A 22566-nucleotide genomic window follows, 5' to 3' on the forward strand; every position below is an offset into this window, starting at 1 on the left:
TAAATATAAGTAAAGTAAATGAAACAAAACTAAGTCGAGGGAAAAAGCAGATCACGATCTCGGTTTCCGCCCACAGCCGCAGTCACGTGCCTGCTATCTAATCGATAACGGATAATTTTTTTTCTTCTTTGCGACGACGACTCGTGAAGCGACTTGACGACTCGGTGTCTGTCGAAATCAATAAATGCCTCCCAAGTCATCTTCAAGAGCGTGGGATGCTCTCACACCCCCGCTGTCAGAATGGTCCCTCGACGCTGTGGCCTCAATGGGCTTCACGCGCATGACTCCAGTGCAGGCCTCGGCCATTCCTCTGTTTATGCAACATAAAGATGTGGTGGTGGAAGCTGTCACTGGAAGTGGAAAGACATTGTCTTTCTTGATTCCAATTGTGGAAAAGCTTCTTCGCCTTGATCAGCCCCTCAAGAAGCATCATGTTGGAGCCATTGTCATTTCACCGACAAGGTAGGTAATGCGCAAATCCGGGTCTGCAGGAGTCCGTTACTAATATTGATATATCAGAGAATTGGCCTCCCAAATTCACCAAGTTCTTCTCTCGCTATTGGAGTTCCACCCTGCGTCGGCCGCAGCCATCAAACCCGCCGAAGATGGTGCTCCTCGTCCGAAAACCTCTTCATCGACATTGAAGGTCGTGCCACAACTTCTTCTAGGCGGCGGGACATCTCCGGCAGAAGATCTGAAATTATTCCTGAAAAATTCGCCCAATGTATTGGTTTCTACACCCGGAAGATTGTTAGAGTTACTTTCGTCCCCTCACGTCCACTGCCCCCAGGCATCTTTTGAAATGCTTGTCCTGGACGAGGCGGACAGACTTCTGGATCTTGGATTCAAGGACGATCTACAGAAGATCCTGAACCGGCTGCCTAAGCAGCGACGGACAGGATTGTTCAGTGCCAGTATTAGTGAAGCAGTTGATCAGATCGTCCGGCTTGGCCTACGAAATCCCGTCAAAATTGCTGTCAAGGTCAAAGGAGGATCTGGCGTCGAAGAAAAGCGCACTCCGGCGAGGTATGTCTTTTGATCTCATGTTCCAAGTTCAAAACCAGACCAATCTAACCGCTGAATAGTCTGCAAATGACCTACTTGACGACACCCCCGCTTCACAAATATGCCATCCTGAAGCACATCCTCTCCACGGTTCAGCCCACACCTCAAAAAACCATCTTCTTCGTGTCGACATGCTCCAGTGTCGACTATCTCGCCACAATACTACCCATAATCCTGGGAGACGAATTCGTGCTTGTCCCACTCCACGGGAAACACCAAGCCAACGTCCGCCAAAAGAACTTCAACCGCTTCACCACCTCCACAACCCCCTCCATCCTCCTTACCACCGATGTCGCCGCTCGCGGTTTAGACATCCCCTCCGTCGATCTAGTAGTCCAGATCGACCCTCCCTCCGACCCCAAAACCTTCATTCACAGATGCGGTCGTGCCGGTCGTGCCGGCCGTCGAGGCCTCAGCATCGTCCTCATCCACCCAGGCCGCGAGGAGGACTACGTATCGTTCCTGGAAATCCGCAAAACCCCTGTCGCGCCATACCACCTACCCGAATTCACCGACGAACAGGCCACGGCCGCGACAGACAAAGTCCGCAAAGCCGTGTTGAAAGACCGCGCCATGCACGACAAGGGTCAGAAGGCATTCGTCAGCTGGCTGCGCAGCTACAGCAAACACCAAGCAAGCAGTATCTTCCGAGTTACAGATCTGGATTGGGAAGCTCTCGGCAAGGCATGGGGACTACTCAAGCTGCCGAAGATGCCCGAAGCGCGCTCGTTTGAAGGAGATCGGTCGTTAGGCGTTCAACTTGACTGGTCCAACTACGCGTACAAGGACAAGCAGCAAGAAAAGCGCCGCAAAGAGGCTATGGCGGAGGCTGCTAATGGACAAGGCACTGAGCAGGGATCTAACAAGCGCCGTGCTACGGAGAGTGTGGCTTGGAGTCAGAAGACCGAAGAACGGGATAAGAAGTTGAAGAAGAAGGAGTTCAAGAAGGCGCGGAAGGAGAAGGAGAGATGGGAGCAATTGCCAGAAGATCAGAAGCAGAAGGCTCTTGAAACGGAGCGCATGCTGGAGGAGATTCGTGCTAAGAACGAGCAGCAGCGGTTGTTGAACCAAGCTACCAAGGCAGAGGAAGCAAATGGCGGCGAGTTCCAGGGCTTTGACTAGGTTGGAAAATAGCATAGTAGATATCTATATCGATACCATGTTGTGTTCAATTCACTGGTGCTCCTCTACTCTATGAGCCGCATCTTTACAGTCTGTTGAAACCTGCGTTGGAAGCTAAGCATTCCATTCAAATACTACATATCAACGCTAATACTCCTGACAATGCCGCTAAATAGCAACAAAAACAAAACGCAGAAACGCAAAACCAAAACCAAAAAACAAAACCAAAGCCAAAAAAACACAAAAAACACAAAAAAGCAGACCCCGGTGCTCACGCCGGGTCAATCCGAGGAGGCGGGCCAGGGAAAGCCTGTACTCCAGGCTTTCCCTGGCCCCAGCCTGGTTCCTCGGAGACTCAAGGCGGTGCATCCCTGGCCCCAGCCTAAAAGGCGGGCCAAGGTATCCCAGGAGTTCTTGCAAATGTTCTTTTTTCTTTTTTCTTTTATTTTTTTTCTTTTATTTTTTTTTCTTTTCTCTCTTTCTGACTGAGCAGCACGCCGGGCAGCAAGCTTGCTCATGAAAATCTCATCAATGCGACATTCGGGTATCTCTGATCATGTCGTCCAATTCAAGGTTCAGTCTCTGGCCAGATGATTCGAGCCGCCGGTAGGGCATGCTATGGCCAGTAAGTTTGTCTTCTTTTTTTCTGTTTTTAATCAAGCAGCACGCCGAGCAGCAAGCTTGTTCATGAAATCCTCATGGTTGAGATCAAAATATCTCTCCCTTCCGCCGTACCACGTGGGAACTGCCCTATTCTGATATTTGGCAAAGTTGCGGTCGTGCCAGTCAAAGCGCTCAACCCAAGTTTCTTGCTCTGGCCAGAGGACCTCGTTCAGATCGCCGGTAGGGCATGCCGTGGCCATTGATGTCTTTCTCATCTTGCGGCGACGCACAGCATTCTGGTCAGCTTCCTCGTCAACAAACGAGCTCCAGCTACTTTCGAAGCGAAGGGCCGCTCGAAGACGACTGGGGGTCTTCGGCTTGTACTGCTCAGCAAGCTGACGGGCCTTTCGAAGTTCTTCACTGGAATCCTCCATGGGCTTTGATGGGCCCTGACGGTTCAAGTTTTGCAGGTGGGTATTGTCGGAGACGGCATGCTTGGAGATAGGCTCCTCTTCCGCTGCATCGCTGCCAGTGGCTCGTTTTGGCGTAGTATCTTGGCGCGCACGCTTGGAGACATGCTCCTCTTCCGATGCATCGCAGACTGTAACTCGTTTGGGCGTGGTATCTTGGCCTCCCTGCTCTCCTGCGGGCAAGTCCTCGTCGTCGACATCGTAGATGAAGTACTGTGGGTCAAACCCATAACTACATCCTGGAGGGTGTGGAATAACATCAGGCGACGGTTCTCGCTTGCGCTTCTTCGATTCGTTCTCGGAGAGTGTATCAAGCCGCTCTGGCGAAGTTGAAGGTGGTTGGAGGGCTGCGGGGTTCGACTTCCTGGCACGCATGCGCGCGAGCAGTTCTGGGTCGAAACCCTGTGGATCCAAATCATAGGAGTATTTCTTTCTTTTCCCGGCTTGGGAAGCGCGTGCGCTGGCTGTCAGACGCGAGTTTGAGGTTTGCGGCTCTGCAACGCGCGGGCGCGGAGTAGGAGATTCGAGGTTTCTTGGTAACACAACAGAGGAAGGGGAGCTGAGGAGGGTGTTGCGACGGAGGATGAAGGTTCATTTCCAGTTGGACGTTGAGGCTCGGCCACTAGAAACACCATGTTAGCCACTAGACATACATACCATGATATAGGAGCACCTACCTTGCGGGACCTGTGCAGTTTGAGGCACATTGCCTCGTCCCCAAAGACCAGTCACTGAGTTGAATATCCATTCTCGCCAACCAGGCCGGTTCTGGTTCTGGTTCTGGTTCTGGTTCTGGTTCTGGTTTTGGTTCTGATCTTGTGGAAGTGCGGAAGGCAATGAAGAGAACGGAACAATACGATTACCACGGGATGCGGGCTCTTCGCTTGCATCTGAGGCCAGCGCAGTCGAATTGCCAGACCTCGCATCTTCTCCCTGCTGAGCCAAGAGTTGGGGGAAACGATAAATGGTACGATCGATTCGTCCATCCCTTTCCGCTTCGCGTCGCCGCGCGCGGTCCGCATACGTCCTGCGAGAGCTACCACGAGGACGATTTTCGAAGCGGGGTGGGGTTTGAAGTGCTAGCTTGTGACGTTTCGACGACGAGGGGTCGTCTTCGGACGATCGGTTCCGTTTCCTAGTTGGTTCTTCCGCGGGGGTCAGCACGGATTCATCCGGGGTATTAAAGATGGCAAGTCTGCGAGGCCAGTTTCTCCAGGGAGATGGTGGGGACCAGGGAAGTGACCAGGGGATTCGGCGACGCTTGTCATAAGTTATTCCGGGCGGCCAGGCATAGTGCGTCACAGGTGTTTGCGGAGGGGAGGGAGTTGGCTCAGGATCTTGCTCTTTTCGCAGGAGGTCGCGGGCACTGCCCCATCGAAAGGCTGTCATGACGCGTCCTCTGTACATGCGCGGGGGATCCTTGGGCTTGGGGGGGCAACTTGGGGGGGCAACGTACGGGCGTCAGGTTGCTCCACGGATGGAATGAGCGTAACGGGGTCTTCCTGGGGCTCGGCTTCGGGCTCCGCGGTGGGAGCAGCGGCCTTCTTGCCCTTTGCCGCGGCCTTCTAGAAACATGAGGTCAGTTGTGAATAATGGTGACGGCCGGTTTCTGAACTGACCTTCTTCCGACCGGCTCTCTTGGCTGGCTTCCGCTTTGGAGCGGGCCTCTCTGCGGCAGACTGCTCGGCAACATCTGATGCGGACTGGCTCTCTGGCACAGTCTCTTGCGCAACCTCAGGCGCAGTTTCTGTTGCGGACTCCGTCCCAGCTTGTGCCGACGCACTCCGCGTTGTGCGCCGGCGGCGTGGGACGTACTCCGAAATTGGCGGAAGAACGTGGTTCGACCGCAGTCTCATCTTGGCGAAACGCGCAAGATGAGGAGGGAGGTGGGTGGCGAGGGTGTTGTTGTGGTGAGGAGTAAGTGAGTGAAATCTTACTGAAATGCAATAGATCAAGTCAGAGATGTCCAAGGGCTACCTAGGCACATATGTAGATACAAACCGCTTGGCACAGAGTCGATCACAGAGACTCTCTCGAGATATCCACAGACAATTGCTTTGGATAGGAACGTTATGGGTGATGAGGAGGAGAGGAGGAGGAGGAGGGAAGAGAAGAAGAGGAAAAGGCGAAATGTAAACAAAACCGTTGCTCGACGCGACCAAATAAGTAAAAGGGAAGGAGCTTGGTTTTCGGCCAAACCATGTAACTTTTTCAAAATCGGAAGGCGCGACCTGGCAGAATATTTAGGGCGGTGTGATATATAACCCTATTATCTCATCTCTATATTATAAAAGTTCTAAGGTTATATCTAGGTAAGGGAGACCTATAACTACCTAATTATTCCAATTATTATCACTATTCTTAACATCATATATTATTTCTTTAATAGACTATTCTCCTTTTAATATCCTACTAAAAGTTTCAGTTACCTTAAGATATTATACATTATATAGCCTTACCTATCTCTTCTTATCTTCTCTCATTTTATTTCGATCAGATCGGAATAGACTTCCCCCCGCATATTCCATCTATAGATTGTCTTTTTTCACTTCTCTTTTTTCACTCCTCTTATATCACTCCTCTTATATCACTCCTCTTATATCACTCCTCTTCTCCTCGTCTACTCCTTATCACTCATAACGTCACCATCTAAAGCAATTGCCTTTGGATATATCTCGAGAGTCTTTATGATCGACTTTATACCAAGCGGTTTTTATCTCCATATGTGCCTAGGTAGCCCTTGGACATCTCTGACTGATCCATTACATTCCAAGGTTTCAATTAGATTTAAGCCTAAAATTGCATACCTAAATATTCTCCCACTCCATCCGATCATCACAATCTAGCAACCAAATCCTTTATAGATTTGAAGTCCACGTCTGTAGCCAATACTTAATTGAGAGATTGTCATCTCACCCGAAAATCACTAGTGGTCATTGAGGGCGACTTGACAAATTCCAGAACTTATCCTCTACAGAAATTTGGCTACGTCAAATTATTTCAACTGAAAACAAATGTGGGAAAAGAAACAATGCTATTTGTACAGATGCTCTGCGGATGAAACATGGAAATAGAGACATAGACCAACAAGTACCCCCTCGCTAGCTCCTAGATAGATGATACAAGGTAACACGCCGATACTTTTTTTCAAAGCCCAGCCAATCACAAAAGAAGAGAATGGTGTAGAGATATAAAAGACCTCTTATTAAAACAATGCCCTTCATATGGCAATCTCTCCCTTCCACGCAGCGTCAGACAATCCCAATGTCCCCATCAGGTTCTGCCACCGGGGACCTCCGCGTTCCTTCTTGCGGATATATTGCAGCAGCTTCTGGCGCTTGTGGACTAGTAGCTGCAGGTTACGCTTGTTGTGCTTGTCCTTGTTGGCGGTCTCGAGGTGGCGGGAGAGGTTCATGATCTTCACGGTTAAGATCGCGGCTTGCACCTCCGCAGAGCCGGTATCGGGTCCAACGCGCGGTGCGCGTTCCGGATGAACAGGGGCAGATCCATGGGCGACAGCCGAAGGCTTTGGTGAAAGAATTGAGTCTGTATAGTGTCGCCCGAATGTCTCGATGCACTTTGCAATGTTGAGTCGCACGCGGTCCTTGGTGTTGCCATTGTTCAGGTTCACAATTCGGTTGATTGCTTCTTGGGCATTCTTATGCTCTTGGTTATGCAGGTTCATTTCCTCCTTCTCAACTTGGGGATCGGCTGTATTGCGATCGGGATTCTTAAGCGGTGCGGTCAAATCCTTGGAGAAGTCGAGGGCGGCATCCAGCTCATTCGACTTCAAGTAGTAGTTGAGATCCTCGGACAAAGATGATGGGATGTGCGGGTTGGTTTGGATGGCTGTCATCTCTTGGATAAATGGTGTCGGCTGGCTCCTGACAGGGTCCCCGAGCGAGGATTCCCGTTCCTCCGCAAGAACTTTCTGGCGGGAGACATTTGCTGCCTTGCGCTGGCGCGCCTGGGCCATCAGAAATGGGTCATGTTTCCTCCGAGCTTGAACCTTGCTGGAAGCGGCTCTGACAGAAGTGTTGATCGAATTGGACAACGGGCTATATCCGTAGGTTGATCCTAAAGGAGCCTTGGTTAACACCCACGTAATTGGACATTTGACAAGACTGATTTCGACTAGCATACCGGTCAAGGCCTTCAGGGAGGACTGAACTGAGATGCGCGGAGGCATGGTGGGCGTAGCTGGCGAGTCGATGCCTCTACTGTAACAATCAACTTCTCTTTTCCATCGACCTTTCGTCGGGAAATCTTGCGGCCGGAAGTCAAGTTACGCTAATCCTAGTCAGGATATTAGCTGCCCCAGGCACCTACAGTCACGTGTACGAAGAGCCTTGGAACCTTGGAAGGATCGGTATTATATAATCAAATCCCCCTGCCCTGGAGCCCTAGCCCTAGCGCACGCAAGCGAAATTCTCCCGAATCGCGAGAGTGCAACAATTCTGCGGCTTGGCTTTGATCTTTTTCCCTCCATCACCACGACAAGAGCCAGACGATTGATCCTCCAACTCATCAATCTATCAATCGCCCAACATGGCCCCTTCCCAGCTCCCCCCGGTTTTCAACCCTACCGCGCAGGACATTGAGATGCTCCTTGCCGCTCAGTGCCACCTTGGTTCCAAGAACCTTCAGGTGCACATGGAGCCTTACCTCTGGAAGCTCCGCGCCGACGGTGTCAACGTCCTGAACATTGGCAAGACCTGGTATGCGCGAAAGCGAAACGACTTCTGACTGTAGCATAGTGTCTAATATATACGTTTGATTGAAATAGGGAGAAGATCGTCCTGGCCGCCCGTATCATCGCCGCCATTGACAACCCCGCCGATGTCTGTGTCATCTCCGCTCGTCCCTACGGTCAGCGTGCTGTCCTGAAGTTCGCCTCCCACACCGGTGCCACCGCCATTGCCGGTCGTTTCACCCCCGGTAACTTCACCAACTACATCACCCGCTCTTTCAAGGAGCCCCGTCTCATCATCGTGACCGACCCTCGCACTGATGCCCAGGCCATCAAGGAGGCCTCTTACGTCAACATCCCCGTCATTGCCCTTTGCGACACTGACTCCCCCACCGACTTCGTCGATGTTGCCATCCCCACCAACAACAAGGGTCGTCACGCCATCGGTCTCGTCTGGTGGATGCTCGCCCGTGAGGTCCTCCGTCTCCGCGGTACCCTCGCTACCCGCGAGACCGAGTGGGACACCGTTGTCGATCTCTACTTCTACCGCGACCCCGAGGCCGAGGAGAACAAGGAGATCGCTGATGAGTCCAAGGTCGCCGGTGCTGAGGAGATCGGCGCTGGTGCCGTCGAGTCCGGCTTCGCTGGTGAGAACTGGGATGCCTCCGCCCCCGGCGCTGGTAACCCCGGCACTGCCTTCGCTGCTGCCTCCGCTGCCACCGGTGCTGCTGGTGCCACCAGCTGGGATGCTGAGGGTGCCGACTGGGCTGCCAGCTCCGCTGCTCCCTACCACCGAGTGGGCTGAGGCTCAGCCCGCCGCTGGTGAGGCCAAGTGGTAAATTGCTTCGCGGTGACGAGGATAGTCGTTGAGAGGGGGGAAGTTTGATCACGATAAAAAGTTTTGGCGATCCGGGATGATTGTGACGATTTTCTGGGTCCCTCGAGGCACGGGAATCGAAGAAATGCTCTTGTTTTCTCCTATACACCATCTACTCCATTCGCAGCAATGGATTACAATCTCCCGCAAATTCCCTTGACATGTCTATCCTAGTCTCTGTGTGCAATTCTCCAAAAACCAAAAGAAACTGAAAAAACAGCAGAAGAAAACGAGCTTTCACCGGGAACCTTTCAATCTTTTGCCTCAGTGGTCTCATTTTACCAGCACTTTTTTTTTATTTCCGTGTTTTCGCATCGGGGAGGAATTGCCATGCCAATCATTGACTGGCGCTTATGAGGGAAAGAGATCCAGTTGCTTTTATTTACGAAGCTTCTGGGGGAAAGCCCTGTGCTGTCAATTCACAAGGTGGACTTAATCGTTACCTTGGTTTCTCCCTGTGTGTATTCTAGTAATCTGAAAAGGTTGTGCTTGGTATCATATCCAGTAGGTTTTGTAGTGTATGTTGGCTGTAGACTTGATCGTGTCATGATATATGTGCGCGTGTTAGAGCACAATGCCATTCATCTAACGTCAAAAGTTCCTGTCGGTATGTTATGCTGTCGACAGAGTATACCTCGTCTAAACGACAGGTCCCTTCGCCGCAACTAGGCTACTATATTCCAAGAGGTACGTATCTTGGGCATTAACATGACTGGTTGATACATGTCTGGGTGTGGAAAACAAGATAGAACATTGACAACGAATAATCAAAGAATAACACAGGAAGTGCCCTCGCTCTGGCCACCTTTTTCAGTCGTCGTCATTGCCGCCAATCTTGCAAGATCTTCAAACGTCTCTGCGAGCAGCTCGCCTGTGACAGCCGAACACTCGGCGTATCTATCGCAACGAAGTTCCTGCGCAATACGATAGGCCTAGGCAGCTCGGTTAGCCAATTTAACGCGTGAAACTCCGCCTCATAATCACGCACCTCTTGTGGGTAGATAATTCCCTCGCCTTCTCTCCGTAGGTCCCGTTTCAGACCTAGCATCATTACTGGAAGGCGCTCGCCGTGGCCGTACTGGAAATAACGAGTAATGTCATTTCGCCACTAAGGAATAGGCATTGAGTATCAGCACCAATTTCCAATTACTCCGAATGTGTATTCGACACTTACCTCTTTTAGTCCGACGAGTGTCTCTCGATTGGAGATATCAAAGGCTAAAACAACCACGTCGGGCCGGAGAGTTGTCCAATGCTGATTTGGGTTGGATGTGTCGTAAAGTTCCAGAGTGAATGTCCTTTTTGAGAACCGGATGTCGTAAATGAAAGGCTGATCACCATCTCGTAATAGTTCAAGAGTATTATGTTCAGTAATAGGTGGCCCTGATGGTGACGGTCTTCCACTCTTCAGGCGACTAAATCATATTAGCATGTCCCCATACAACGCTATATATATAGCCCCGGGATTGGCTCCAAGGCCGCGGTTCGTGGGACGTCCAGGTAGGTACTCACGCTAAGAATGTTGATTTCCCACATCCTGCATCTCCGACTAGAAGTAAAGATACTGATTTGTTACTGTCCGGGTGGGGATCTGCCTCGGCCATGCTGAAATGGCTGTTGACTCGATTTACGCGCAACCGTCCAGGTAATGACCAACTTGCACCCTTCAGCCGGTCAATTAACGAGTATATTGCAAAAGCTTGTCTCCGCTGCGAATGCAGAGCAGTCTATATGATTAATCTTGCATTTCAGGAAACAGTAGGTGTGTTTTAGGTTAGAGAGGTGATGAACTTTTGATGATAAGGTTCGATGCTTGGCGAATCCAACGTGGTTGTTGATTTATATATTGTTTCGACGGTCCTAACCCCATGTCATCTACACCTACTAAATTTCTATATTGCGCAGCTCGCTATAAAAACAAGTCCCCATAGTAACTTATTTGCCGTTAGATCCTCCTAATACAGCCTTAGTACTGTGATATACATTAAATACATGCAAGTGTGGCTACAAAGAGTGTGTAATTATACCATAATACAAGAGGTCAATACCGAAAATACACCAAACAGCGCCTCCGGGGAACTTTTTCAATTTCGATCCCCGCCGGCTGAACGTTCACACCAATCCAATCTCAGCCTCAGTCGCCTTGACGTGGTATGTGGAAACCACCCGCGAGGCTCTTTCCACTGAGTTGCAACCTACAACGAGTCCTCAGACAAACCCGATACTTGTGCCAATCTCGCACCCTCACACCCCAAACTATGGCGGACACCAACATCAAAGACCAACCCGACTATTCGGCCTGGAGTACCTCCAGCCTGATCGCGCGCATTACAGAGTTAGAGCGCCAGCTCCACTCTCAGACAACAGAGTTCACAGCGTCGACCGATGAGCCGCAGGCAGCCCTCTCTTCTGCTACGCCCATCTCCACCGACGTCCCGGAGCCTGCGATCCCTCTCCCGGAGACCTTCAATACTTCGAAGAAGCGGCCGCACTCCCCTCTCGATAGCGATTCTACCCCCGTGCCCGCGCCCACGCGTGTTATCAAAGCCGCGAAACCTCCAAAACCCGATCGCAGCTTTGACCCCTCCAAATACTCGACGCGGTTCATTGCGCTTAAGTTCGCATATCTGGGACAGGCATACAATGGGCTCGAACATACAAATGGCAATACTACGCCTCTTCCTACTGTTGAAGAGGTTCTGTGGAAGGCATTGCGGCGTACACGGCTCATCTCTCCCGAGACCACCTCTGATCTTGAACCGTCCGATAGAGCGGAGCGCGTCCCCATGCGCCCCTACCACCTTTACTGGGATGGTTGCGAATACTCTAAAGCAGGTCGTACAGATAAGGGTGTTAGCGCTTTTGGGCAGGTTATTGGACTGCGGGTCCGCAGTCAACGGCCCATTCCCAAACCCCCCGCTGAGGGCGAGGATGGCATGAGCGTTGACTCGGGATCTACTGAAAAGGAGTGGGATGATGTAGCCGATGAGATGAATTATATCAATGTTCTGAACAGGGTGCTTCCAGAAGATATCAGGGTTCTGGCATGGTGTCCTAATCCGCCGCCTGGTTTCGATGCCCGCTTCTCCTGCCGTGAGCGTCGGTACAAGTACTTTTTCACCAACCCCGCGTTCACTCCGACTCCTGGGTCCATTGGGTTCCAGAACCGTGCACAGAATGGCAATGGCCCGCGTGCTGAGTTCCGCGAGGGTTGGCTCGACATTGAGGCTATGCGCGAGGCGGCTAAGCATTTCGAGGGTTCGCATGATTTCCGGAATTTCTGCAAGTTGGACACCAACAAGCAGATTGATAACTTTGAACGCATTATCCATCACTCTAGTATCGAAGCTGTCAATCCCAAGGTCAGTCCAGTGGGCTATGTTGGCCAACCTGGATTCCAGGCCAAAGAGGATAGTATGCCTGAACCGGATTTGGCGACTCCCGACACGGTTTCTCAAAGTATCCCTCAAGTCTATTCGTTCAACCTTCACGGCTCTGCCTTCTTGTGGCACCAGGTGCGCCACATGGTTGCAATTCTGTTCCTAGTCGGACAGGGACTCGAGTCTCCATCAATCGTCCCTGAACTTCTTGATGTTGCCAAGAACCCGCGAAAGCCGACCTATGCAATGGCTGATGATGCTCCGTTGGTCCTTTGGGACTGCATATTCCCCGACATAGAGTCTGGCAGTCGCGCAGATTCCTTGAACTGGATCTATGCTGGTGACAGCCCTGCAAACGGCAAGGGAAGCGCCAAGGGCGACAGCAAATTCGGGATGCGGGGCACTGTTGAAAGTCTGTGGGCCGTCTGGAGAAAGCGCAAGATAGATGAGATGCTAGCGGGTGCTCTGCTAGACTTGGCTGTCACCCAGGGTAACCAGAAGGTGGAAGACATTGACAACCAATGGCAAAACGCGGGATATGCCAAGAAATCAAGCAGAGGCGCCAAAGTCTGGTCTGGTGGAAACGATACTTCTGTTGGAGGGAAATATGTCCCTGTCCACGAGAAGGCCAAAATGCAGCCCGTGGAAGTTCAAAATGCCAAAGGACTTATCACAAAGCAGCGAAGGCTAGCAAAGGGCGAGGCTGCAAGGGCAGCGCTGGAATGAATTTTGTTTTGTATACTTGCTGATAGAGCACGCAAGATAGACTTTTGCATAAACAAACATTTGTTGAGGCAGGGGCTGTGGGTATATCATGACTTTGCATCGTAAAGACACCGCCGAGAACCCCTCCAAACCTGCTCTAGGATCTCTCGCTTGGGCAACATATGCTAGTCACACAATTAGCTTGGATACATAACGCGGAGTATGCCACATACCGGGAAGACCACCAGGGCATTGGGCTCGCCTTCGACAATGACCGCCAAATAGAAGCGGACTTCGAAGCCCTTGAAAGCTTCGTGAATCACAATGTCCTGGATTTGTGTGGTAGGAATGAACCTCGTTGAGGCAGTAGAAAGATACGTCGAGGACGATGTCGAGGTCTGGATTCCGAAGCCTCGAATAACCAGGAGCGATTCCTCTGTCGAACGGTCAGCCATGCACGGATTTTCAAAGCCAACTCTTCCTTCTCAACCTACCGATATAACCTCTTCTGAAAACACCGTATATCACCAATGCACCGACTACAGCAATTAACAGCGGGTTGTATGAATCCACCAAGCGACACAGTTTGGATCCGAGGGGGCTCGACCACACAGCTGGCCAGCTTATCACCCTTCCATCTTCTTGGAAGAAGAAATTCCGGACGCGCGCAATACCGACACCAATCACACAGAAAAATAAAACGGTACGTAGCAATATTTGGAGACCGAATAAGATTTTGGCGGGGGAACTCGACCGCTGCGGCGCATTCGATACCGTGAAGGAAACGGTCGTCGGAGAGGGACGCTGAACTTCTAGTCGGCCTGGCATTTTGTGTATGAGCCAGGTGAAAGAGAACAGAGGCAGAATCAATTGACAATGTGCATTGCAGCCAGTCTATCCAACCGGTAGATCAAAAGTGTGGAGAGATCAAATGTACATTACAGGAGAGCTCTCGATGTGAATAAACACGCTAATCCAATCTTGGACTAGCTTACTCCACTGGCAGCTGCATATGGTCACGTGCCTCTCAGCTTCGTTTAGATTACATCTGGGCTTGTCAGGCACCCACGCAACATCACCTTCCCTCCATTCCACAGTCATGGGTGACCGATCACGAAGCAGGTCTCCGCGCCTGAGAGAAAATGCTGATAGAGAGCGCCCCAGAAAGACCGGAGGATTTCGGTGGAAGGACAAGAGCCGCACCGACGATTCCCGCGGAGATGATCGCAGATTAGAACGAGGATACCGAGACCGACCACGATCACCACGACGCGACCGCGAAGGCGACCGGTATGGAGATAGACCGAGGGATGGTGACCGCGATCGGGGCCGACAACGTGACGATCGAGATGCGCCGCGCGAAGACCGGGAAAAGAAACCGAAGAAAGAAAAGAAAGAGAAGAAGCCCGTCGCTCCGCAGTCTTCAGAACCCATGATTGTGGTCCATGTCAATGATCGCCTGGGAACTAAAGCCGCGATTCCTTGTCTCGCCTCAGATCCGATCAGTATGTTTTACTTTTTTTTTTTTACTGTTGGCGTACACCAATGTGCTAATGTACTATACAGAGCTCTTCAAGGCCCAGGTGGCAGCTCGGATCGGCCGTGAACCCCACGAAATCCTTCTGAAACGCCAAGGCGAACGTCCTTTTAAAGATCAACTTACACTGGAGGATTATGGAGTGAGCAACGGAGTTCAACTTGACTTGTGAGCCTCAAACCCGCTTTCGTATACCAAGACTGTGATACTAACTCTATTATAGGGAGGTTGGAACGGGCGAATGACGGATTCCCGGAGCAGACTGCACTTGGTGGGAAAGTTATGCCAAGCTCTTTTATGTTTTTCTTTTTCTTAGTACATACTATCTTGGGGACCGGAGCATAGGAGTCACGCATGAATATGTTTCTCTTTTTTTTTCTTCTTCTTTTGAGGTTTCCAAAGCGACTGAGGATTTGAGCAGAGTCATGTATATCTACGGATGGGAACAAATGGAAAATATGAAGCAGTAAACCTGCACATGTGACCATTTACTGCGTTGTCGAGAAGCAATTCAACCGTTTTCTGCGGGGGGCCCTCGGTCACGACATGCGCTTTACCCGATCCGGGTCATTTGCCACCTGAGGCATCAGCCACAGATCCGCTCCACTCCAGAGGCTTTTTTTCCCATCGCCGGACTCACATCGTCGGTTTTTTTTTTTTTGTTTTATGTCTTTGTCCCTCGAAGTCTCGATTCTTCCGCGATGAGGTAGCATTTGTCCTCAATTCAATAATTCCTTACTTTTCTTTTACTTCTCTCTTTATTTACTTTTACTCCCTTGACTGCTTACCGAGATCGCCCCCCAGATTTTCCTCCCCCTCCACCCAATCTCTCCAAACCCGATTTTCTTCAGATCGAGCGCCCTTCTTCCTACTTACAATCCACACATCACAAACAATAACACTATGGTCCGCAATCTTGTCGTCATCGGAGGCAACTCCCACCCTCAGTTGACTCAGAGCATTTGCGCTGTTCTCGGCATACCTCCCGCTGAGGTCCTGCTCTCAAAATTCGCAGTGGGTGAGACTCGAGTTGAAATCCAAGAGTCCGTCCGTGAAAAGGATGTCTACATTATTCAATCTGGCGGCGGTAAAGTCAACGACCACCTGCTAGAGCTTCTCATCACCATTTCCGCTTGCAAAACTGCCTCGGCCCGGCGAGTCACCGCTGTTCTCCCTCTTTTCCCTTACTCTCGTCAGAGTGACATCCCTTATGACAAGGCCGGCGCTCCTCTCGTCAAGGCATCTGTGGGAGGTAAACCTGGGAATGGCTACACATTCGAGAGTACCCCTTCGACCCCGGCTCTTGGTGGAAAAACCGAAGGCCTGGGCTTGATGAATGGAATGAATGGAATTGAAAGCCTCCAGAAGGGCCTTGCCAAGGCTCAGATCGAGGAGAGTACTGGCAGCCCTGTGAAGCGGCGGGGCAACGGTCTGCCCCGCAGTGATACAACGGATTCCCTCAAGTCCGTCACCAACGGCACCAACGGCACCGACGACGCAGCGAGCAACACCTCCTCCAAGATCAATTCCTTCCAGCCGCGTCCTGGTTACAAACAGTGGGTTGCACAGGCCGGCACCCTGGTGGCAGACCTGCTTACCTGCGCCGGCGCCGATCACATCATCACCATGGATTTGCACGACCCACAGTACCAGGGATTCTTTGATATCCCCGTCGACAACCTCTACGGCCGACCTCTTCTGAAGAGCTACATTCAGCGCAACATCCCAAATTACAAGCAGGCTGTCGTTGTCAGTCCCGATGCCGGAGGTGCCAAGCGCGCTACGGCAATTGCCGACCAAATGGGCATAGAGTTTGCTCTGATCCACAAGGTAGGCTTATCGAGTGCTTGAATTACCCCTATAATTCTCTAACAAGTTCGTAGGAGCGTCGCCCCACCAAAATCACCGACCGCCAGAATGCCACCATGATGTTGGTTGGCGATGTCCGTGATCGGATAGCCATTCTGATTGATGATCTGGCGGACACCTCCAATACCATTACTCGTGCAGCCAAGTTGCTCAAGAAGGAAGGTGCATCTAAGGTATATGCCCTTATCACTCATGGTATCCTGAGTGGCGACGCTATCGAGCGCATCAACGCCAGTGCCCTTGACAAGGTTGTTGTGACCAACAGCGTGGATCAAGTCGACCACTTGCGCCGATGCCCAAAGCTGGAGGTCCTGGAAGTCGGCCACGTTTTCGGCGAGGTGAGTCCCATACGTCCGGTTCATTCCGTACAATATACTGACTTATACCCAGGCCATCCGTCGTGTGCACCACGGTGAAAGCATCAGCGTTCTCTTCCAGTACGATTGATCGGTGCCTAAGATCTTTTTCATTTTCTCCGATATCCTAAAATTTCCATGTTTGCTCTACGACACCCTCAACATTTGAACCTCAGTTCCCCTTCCCATAGATCCACAGTAGATTTGGGACGCTGGATTTCTTCTGGTATTTCTGGTATTTCTTTTTCTGTTGCTCTCATCTGGCTTTGGCTGGCTTTCCTTTTTCCAATGTTCCTGTCATACTATCTATCTCTGCCACACCCTTTGCCATCTGCACATATGAGCAATGAAATGTTGAATCGAAATTGGGAATTTCTTATTCAACATGCAAGTAATCGCCGGTCTTGGACTAGACTATCAATGTGGCTGACGTGTACTTCATGGAGACGTAATACTTTCCAATATTGAAGCTCGTGCATGTCGGTCTGCGCTTGATTGATCGCGATTCTTAATCCTTGCATGCTACGCCAGATATTTATTGTCTTGACACTCAGATCCTTTTCCGTCTCATTTGATACTCACCTATTGCGCAGAGCCCATGATGCCATGGACCCCTAAACAGCCGAAGAGTGCAGTCACCCACTCTCTTCTACGAAACATTTGGGAAACCAACAGGGACATCGCTACCAGAGTTGATGTTCCGAGTCGTGTCAGATATTGGTCGGAGAAAGGAGAAACTAAACAATAGTTCCTTGGCCCCACGTGCCACTGCGAGCCGCGACGGCTATTATTGAAACATTCCCATCAACACTACTAAGCGATTGGTGGAATTTGAGCAGAATGTCAATGACCCCTTCCCGTTGGTCTGAAGAATTCAGCGAAGAGAACTTGGAGCCTCTCAGTCTTTGTTTTTACCTCGTGTCCAAAGAAATGGATCAAGCAGATGACATTGAAGCTTGAGTGCAGAGTGCTACTCTCGAGGTCAGCATGCCCAACCACGTCATCAGTGGCTCGAATAGATTTTAGCATGGCCATGCCACCGGCTTTTTTGTTTACACCGCATGACTATTGCCTCACTAGCTAACCTATCTCCCCTTACGCATCTCTGTGTAGCCTCGGCTAATAGATGATATAATTAATCGTTACCTCGGTGAGCCTTAAATCAAGATTGTTTAGAGTTCCACCTATACGGTTGTAGCCAAATATCTTTCTAGCAAACCCTAGAACTTTCCTATAAAGCGAACATTTATCTATAATAAGATCCACTCGATTAGGTGCGCAGATGGCCTAACAATAACAAAGACCACTAAAAAGACCACTAAAAAGACACATGAATAGACTATCGGAGAAGATTACCTGAGAAGACTACCTGAGGAGACCACTAAGGAGACTATGACTATGCATTCTTGTGACAGCATATTGTTTCTTGCCATCAACCGAGTGCACTTATAGATTCCATGTCCGCCACATGGACATCTATCTCCACTGTGTCAACCACGAGACCAATAGGATCCATTCTAACTAGATAGGCAAGTGCAAGACATACCTAGATATATTCCTAGAAGGGACTATTGCATCTTGGCATAGTTTAATGCTATGCAGGCAAGGACTTGGCGCCTTTCGGATACTTTCGTATTCCTACGATCATTCCCAGAAACTGTCATATCTACGACAGAAATTCCACTGTGCAACACACCAATTCATTCAATGTTCCCTTTATTTCGAATGCCGATCGTAAACGAGATAGACGACAACTCTCAATAGACTTACAACAACGTGACTTTTCCGTTCGGAACTCATCATTTTCATAGATCGTCAAACTCTTTTCGTTCCTTAGTATCATAGATCGCCAAAGGTCTTTCTTTATTTATCCCAGGACTAATACTTCGACACGTCATGGGAAAGGGAGGCAGGAGAATGGCTATATTCCCTTGGGCCGTTTATATAAAGCGAGCCCTGCACATTGCCATTGAACTAATATCTAATCATCATCCTTTCAAACTCTAAGCCCTCGCGTATCGCCATGGCACCAACTTTCTCCCCTCTAGATGCCTCTTCCTACCGACACCCGCACCGGAACGGGCCTTATGAGTCACTTCGGGAAGCAACGATTCTCGCAATGTTGGAACAGGGAATCGAATATAACACCCTGAGCGAGAACCCTGTCTCCTGGGCTGATGACCAGGACCCGTTCGGACATGTCATGGCTCAGTCTTATATGCATTACGCTGGCAATTCCTTCATTCGCCTGCTTGAGTCGTTCGAAGGTCATCTCAAAGATGAATTCCCAAGGTTCATGTCGGGTCGTGGAATCGGTGCTATGTCGAAGCAATGTTCGATGAAAGCCAAACGGGTTGTCAAGTATCCTGACCTGGTGAGTCTTTGCTTTCTTTCTTTAAAAGTGTTCTAGGATAAGAGATGGGCGAAGCTAACAACGTATCGACAAAGCTCATCACCGGTGTCCGCATTTTGGATGTACACATGGACAGGATTCGAGTTGATTATTATATCTGGTCTGTGACTCAGAACGTACTGGTTACCGAGTTTCAGACCTGGATTGTGTTTTTCCACCACAAAGAACAACGACTTGTCAATCTCGCAGAGGAAGGTGGTGTGTACCAGTCCCTGCATGCTTCCTTAACAGAGCGTGCAGCGGAGTCGCGTCGTACCCTCAACGCATGGGAGGAAAAGCAGGCCCAGAAGGCTGGTTCTAATACGGCAAAGCTTTGAGCTGACAGGCCCTGTTCTTAATCTAGATTTAAATATGGAGTAGTGTTTCTATTGTTGCAATTTGAGATTCAATGTCATTGTTTTTATCCGCACAAATTGTCAATTCAGATCTTTCCATTTTAGTGAGAGATTCCTATACCATTAATATTCACTATACCTTCGTCATGCCTCGTATATCTGTCTAACTTTCCCGCCTCGTCCAATTAACTTACTAGCAAAGGCGGCTGAGCAATTTAGGGATATAAATCATACCAGACGACGATCTTCACGTTACACAACATGCTGTTGATGACCTTACCACGCTCACACGCACATTCTCCGGGAGAGGATTCGGCTAAAACTGTGACTGTGACTGTGACTGTGCCCGATTTCGTGTCCATGGATTCTCTTATAGGATAACGAATGGTTGCACCTGATTTCATATTTTGTACAAAGGGGAAACTGCAAGCTTAGATATCTAAGCGTTTAACCAACCTTACAAATTCCTAGCATGACCCTGAAATGAATATAGGCAATTTAGCGGACTTCTATGCTTCGATTAAGGGCAAGATCACCGATCCGTCGTATTCCCTACCGGAATGACATCGTTTTCAAAAAGGTAGACAATTCCTCTACCCCAATTTCTGGCTGATTGTCCTCTTCTTCCTGGGATAAGCTCCCTACCCGTCAATTGGCTAACAAGTTCAATGACGAGGAAAATTATGACCAAGATTAAAGAGAATGTTGAAAATATAAAAGCCACGGGCCGTCGAGTGCCTGGGCACCTTAATAGACTCAGTGAAAGATACTCATTTTAACACAGAATCCTTGCATAGGCTTTTCATGCCTGCTGGTACCGACCGAGGTCGGCCCACTGAATGCCTCGTTTAGCCTGCGGCGGCTCAGTTATTTTCCTCCCCCTCTCAATTCTTTTACATCCATCATCATCTACCTTAAAGACCTTCTACCCGATCAATTTCGATGTAGGATTTGGCCTTATGTACCACCTAGGTAGATATCATGGAGAAGTAGAATGTCCCTCGAAAGGTTCCGCCGATTTGGATCCGCAGCGGATCCCCAACGGGCCGAGCCATGCGGACGACATTCCTAGGGAGAGGACAACCTGGGAAGAAGTGGAAGAAGTGGAAGAAGTGTACATAACTGTACAAGTTAATTACACATTCTCCTCACACTAAATAAGTACAATGACATAGTTCCCTTGAATACGACAATATCCAAAAGCTAGCTGTGTGTATCAATACCAGCTTCAAGGTCCTTGATCATCTGCCAAAGATTTACCCCCCTATCGCTCTCACAGTCTTCATAGTGGATGCCTTTTAGGATTCCAGACAACAGCACACGATCATTGCTTGTAATCAAGACCCCATTTTCCGGTGCAAGCACGCGCTCAGCCACTTTCTGATAAGCGAGTCTGTGGGCGCGGTGCTTGACAGTATTTCTCATTTCAAAATATAACCATCTCCGACAACCCGCAAGGAACTTGACTCTTTCAAACGCGGAAAGCCTGTCGAGCTGATCCCTAGAGTCCCCAGCAGGACCCCCTCTCGTGAACACCCGTTGTTCGATCTCGCTAGCCGTCAGTTCGTAAGCTTTGTTCTGCGCTAGAGTCGCCAACTCCACGGCGCGTATGGGGGTTTTCACGCTCAGCATTTCACGAGTGGTCAGATGTTGCAGCTCACGTCTTCCCATGAGATAATCTGCAACGTATTCGGCCAAAGTATCGGTGAGGGATGCATAAGTATGCACCCTCTCCGCCTTTGCACCGCCTCTATCTCAGACGTGAAGAGGACGGTGAGAAGCTCGCTGAAGAGAACTCCATCCGAATACCGAGGTGTAGGGTCTGCGGTGTGCATTTTCGGGCTGCGGATTAAGGCTGTCAGCTCGGACGGGAGCTTAATGAGATGGGTGAAGTATTTCGAGCCGTATAGGTCGGGGCAAACCGAGGCAGCGGAAAGATGGGCGAAATCGTGTAGATCCCAAATAGCAGACGGGTTGTCTAGCATGCGGACACTATCTCCTTTGAAATCTTGTGCCCGGACTGCAATGTGGCTTACGCCAATTGCTGATATGGCCGTTGGAGGAATGAGTCTTGTTTGGTAGTCCACGGTGAAGGTTGAACTGTTGACCAGTCGATGAACGCCATAGTTGATAGCACGGATGGCGTTGTCGTTGCAGGAGAGAAAGATGTTGATTTCTGTGAAAAGTTGTTGGTTGGATTCTATCGCTGGTAGGAATTCTTCCCGGCACTCTGAGCGAGCGGCTAGATACAAAACCCCATATTTGTGGGCTGAAATTGCTGCTTTCCAAAGCAGTTCGTGTTGGGTTATTGAGGGTAGAAGGGAATGATTGTCTGTTCCCTCCAAAAGGAGTTTGCATCCTTCCAGAATATTCTGAAGGAGGACACGCTTGATGGCCTTCACATGAAATCGAATGCTCTCCCCATCCTGGAAATGGGGGTATGCAGGAATCTGGCCATCCAACCACCAAGTTGAGGGATCATAGGTAGGAGGCAAATTTTCGAATGGGTGCAGGGGTGTCTCCAAGGTACAGCAGGCTGGTGGCTTCCTGTTTTGGGGTTCCTGCCCATCTGCATCGTTGCGAATCGATTCAGCCGGTTGGCCCACGGGCTTGAGATATCTCTGTAGAAACCTTTGCACAATCTGGGCAATTGGATACATTGTGCAGAGATGTTGAAAGCGGACGAAGCTAGGAATTACCTCACTGGCTTTCTGTCGATATCCGTTGCTTGTACTTTTATAAGCATCAGATTTGGGGCCAAAATTACAATACCCTCATCTTGCTTCAGACCCTAAAATCTCACGCGAGATTTAGCCTACTAGGATGGTTCCATATGCATGGACATATGGCTTCGACGTTGTAGTAGCATCCTTCACATGTTGTCCTGCACCTAGGTATTATCATGCCTGTAAGATTGAACTGATAGGGCAAAATTAGTCGAGGCCACTTTTTATTATTCGGTGTAGATCTTCTGTTTTCCCTTTCGTGGAGTAATATGCTATTATAAGAATCATTAACAATATGGGGTTCACGAGCGAATTGAGCCACCTTTGCAGTGAGTGGATTCTTGGTTTTCATAGAAATCCCTTTTCCAATTATCATATAGCAGATAGAGGGACACCCATCGATTGTTAAAGGAATCCC

General features: G+C 49.8%; 11 protein-coding genes across 11 annotated transcripts; 6 read left to right on the forward strand and 5 right to left on the reverse strand.

Moving 5' to 3' along the window:
* Positions 1 to 184: 184 nt before the first annotated feature.
* On the forward strand, positions 185 to 2187 carry spb4 (ATP-dependent RNA helicase SPB4; the record flags this gene model as incomplete). The annotated part of the gene is made up of 3 exons (XM_057298453.1): positions 185 to 462; positions 520 to 1026; positions 1086 to 2187. The coding sequence occupies 3 exons, from the start codon at positions 185 to 187 to the stop codon at positions 2185 to 2187; spliced, it is 1887 nt and encodes a 628-aa protein (XP_057146335.1).
* A 656-nt stretch (positions 2188 to 2843) lies between these two features.
* On the reverse strand, positions 2844 to 5116 carry N7519_011681 (uncharacterized protein; the record flags this gene model as incomplete). Its single annotated transcript, XM_057298454.1, is given in 5 exon segments — positions 2844 to 3792; positions 3804 to 3882; positions 3938 to 4698; positions 4713 to 4825; positions 4880 to 5116. 5 exon segments carry the CDS (start codon positions 5114 to 5116, stop codon positions 2844 to 2846), a joined length of 2139 nt encoding a protein of 712 aa, XP_057146336.1.
* Positions 5117 to 6480: 1364 nt separating this feature from the next.
* Positions 6481 to 7449, reverse strand: N7519_011682 (mitochondrial 37S ribosomal protein uS15m; the record flags this gene model as incomplete). Its single annotated transcript, XM_057298455.1, has 2 exons — positions 6481 to 7337; positions 7404 to 7449. The coding sequence occupies 2 exons, from the start codon at positions 7447 to 7449 to the stop codon at positions 6481 to 6483; spliced, it is 903 nt and encodes a 300-aa protein (XP_057146337.1).
* Positions 7450 to 7709: 260 nt separating this feature from the next.
* Positions 7710 to 8837, forward strand: rps0 (40S ribosomal protein uS2). The gene is made up of 2 exons (XM_057298456.1): positions 7710 to 7978; positions 8047 to 8837. Exons 1-2 carry the CDS (start codon positions 7809 to 7811, stop codon positions 8753 to 8755), a joined length of 879 nt encoding a protein of 292 aa, XP_057146338.1. The 5' UTR covers positions 7710 to 7808; the 3' UTR covers positions 8756 to 8837.
* Positions 8838 to 9594: 757 nt separating this feature from the next.
* Positions 9595 to 10431, reverse strand: N7519_011684 (uncharacterized protein; the record flags this gene model as incomplete). The annotated part of the gene is made up of 4 exons (XM_057298457.1): positions 9595 to 9759; positions 9816 to 9935; positions 10002 to 10242; positions 10340 to 10431. 4 exons carry the CDS (start codon positions 10429 to 10431, stop codon positions 9595 to 9597), a joined length of 618 nt encoding a protein of 205 aa, XP_057146339.1.
* A 654-nt stretch (positions 10432 to 11085) lies between these two features.
* On the forward strand, positions 11086 to 12933 carry N7519_011685 (pseudouridine synthase DEG1; the record flags this gene model as incomplete). The annotated part of the gene is made up of 1 exon (XM_057298458.1): positions 11086 to 12933. The coding sequence occupies one exon, from the start codon at positions 11086 to 11088 to the stop codon at positions 12931 to 12933; it is 1848 nt and encodes a 615-aa protein (XP_057146340.1).
* An 86-nt stretch (positions 12934 to 13019) lies between these two features.
* N7519_011686 (PIG-H family GPI synthesis protein) lies at positions 13020 to 13740 on the reverse strand (the record flags this gene model as incomplete). The annotated part of the gene is made up of 3 exons (XM_057298459.1): positions 13020 to 13097; positions 13146 to 13348; positions 13407 to 13740. 3 exons carry the CDS (start codon positions 13738 to 13740, stop codon positions 13020 to 13022), a joined length of 615 nt encoding a protein of 204 aa, XP_057146341.1.
* Positions 13741 to 14011: 271 nt separating this feature from the next.
* On the forward strand, positions 14012 to 14725 carry N7519_011687 (ubiquitin-like protein HUB1; the record flags this gene model as incomplete). The annotated part of the gene is made up of 3 exons (XM_057298460.1): positions 14012 to 14417; positions 14479 to 14617; positions 14673 to 14725. The coding sequence occupies 3 exons, from the start codon at positions 14012 to 14014 to the stop codon at positions 14692 to 14694; spliced, it is 567 nt and encodes a 188-aa protein (XP_057146342.1). The 3' UTR covers positions 14695 to 14725.
* Positions 14726 to 15352: 627 nt separating this feature from the next.
* On the forward strand, positions 15353 to 16765 carry N7519_011688 (ribose phosphate diphosphokinase subunit PRS5; the record flags this gene model as incomplete). Its single annotated transcript, XM_057298461.1, has 3 exons — positions 15353 to 16279; positions 16333 to 16656; positions 16709 to 16765. 3 exons carry the CDS (start codon positions 15353 to 15355, stop codon positions 16763 to 16765), a joined length of 1308 nt encoding a protein of 435 aa, XP_057146343.1.
* Positions 16766 to 18697: 1932 nt separating this feature from the next.
* N7519_011689 (uncharacterized protein) lies at positions 18698 to 19404 on the forward strand (the record flags this gene model as incomplete). Its single annotated transcript, XM_057298462.1, has 2 exons — positions 18698 to 19048; positions 19123 to 19404. 2 exons carry the CDS (start codon positions 18698 to 18700, stop codon positions 19402 to 19404), a joined length of 633 nt encoding a protein of 210 aa, XP_057146344.1.
* Positions 19405 to 20625: 1221 nt separating this feature from the next.
* N7519_011690 (uncharacterized protein) lies at positions 20626 to 22082 on the reverse strand (the record flags this gene model as incomplete). The annotated part of the gene is given in 2 exon segments (XM_057298463.1): positions 20626 to 21172; positions 21184 to 22082. 2 exon segments carry the CDS (start codon positions 22080 to 22082, stop codon positions 20626 to 20628), a joined length of 1446 nt encoding a protein of 481 aa, XP_057146345.1.
* Between the last annotated feature and the right edge of the window lie 484 nt (positions 22083 to 22566).

The sequence above is a fragment of the Penicillium mononematosum genome (assembly GCF_028829835.1).
Source record: "Penicillium mononematosum strain IBT 11891 chromosome Unknown utg000005l:1.0-9366267.0:1.0-9372171.0, whole genome shotgun sequence".
In the NCBI taxonomy this organism is placed as follows: Eukaryota; Fungi; Ascomycota; class Eurotiomycetes; order Eurotiales; family Aspergillaceae; genus Penicillium; species Penicillium mononematosum.

Coding starts and splice junctions, on each gene's coding strand:
- rps0 (XM_057298456.1), top strand. CDS start 7,809: ATGGCCCCTTCCCAGCTCCCCCCGGTTTTCAACCCTACCGCGCAGGAC. Junction 7,979..8,046: donor CTGAACATTGGCAAGACCTG/GTATGCGCGAAA, acceptor TGATTGAAATAG/GGAGAAGATCGTCCTGGCCG.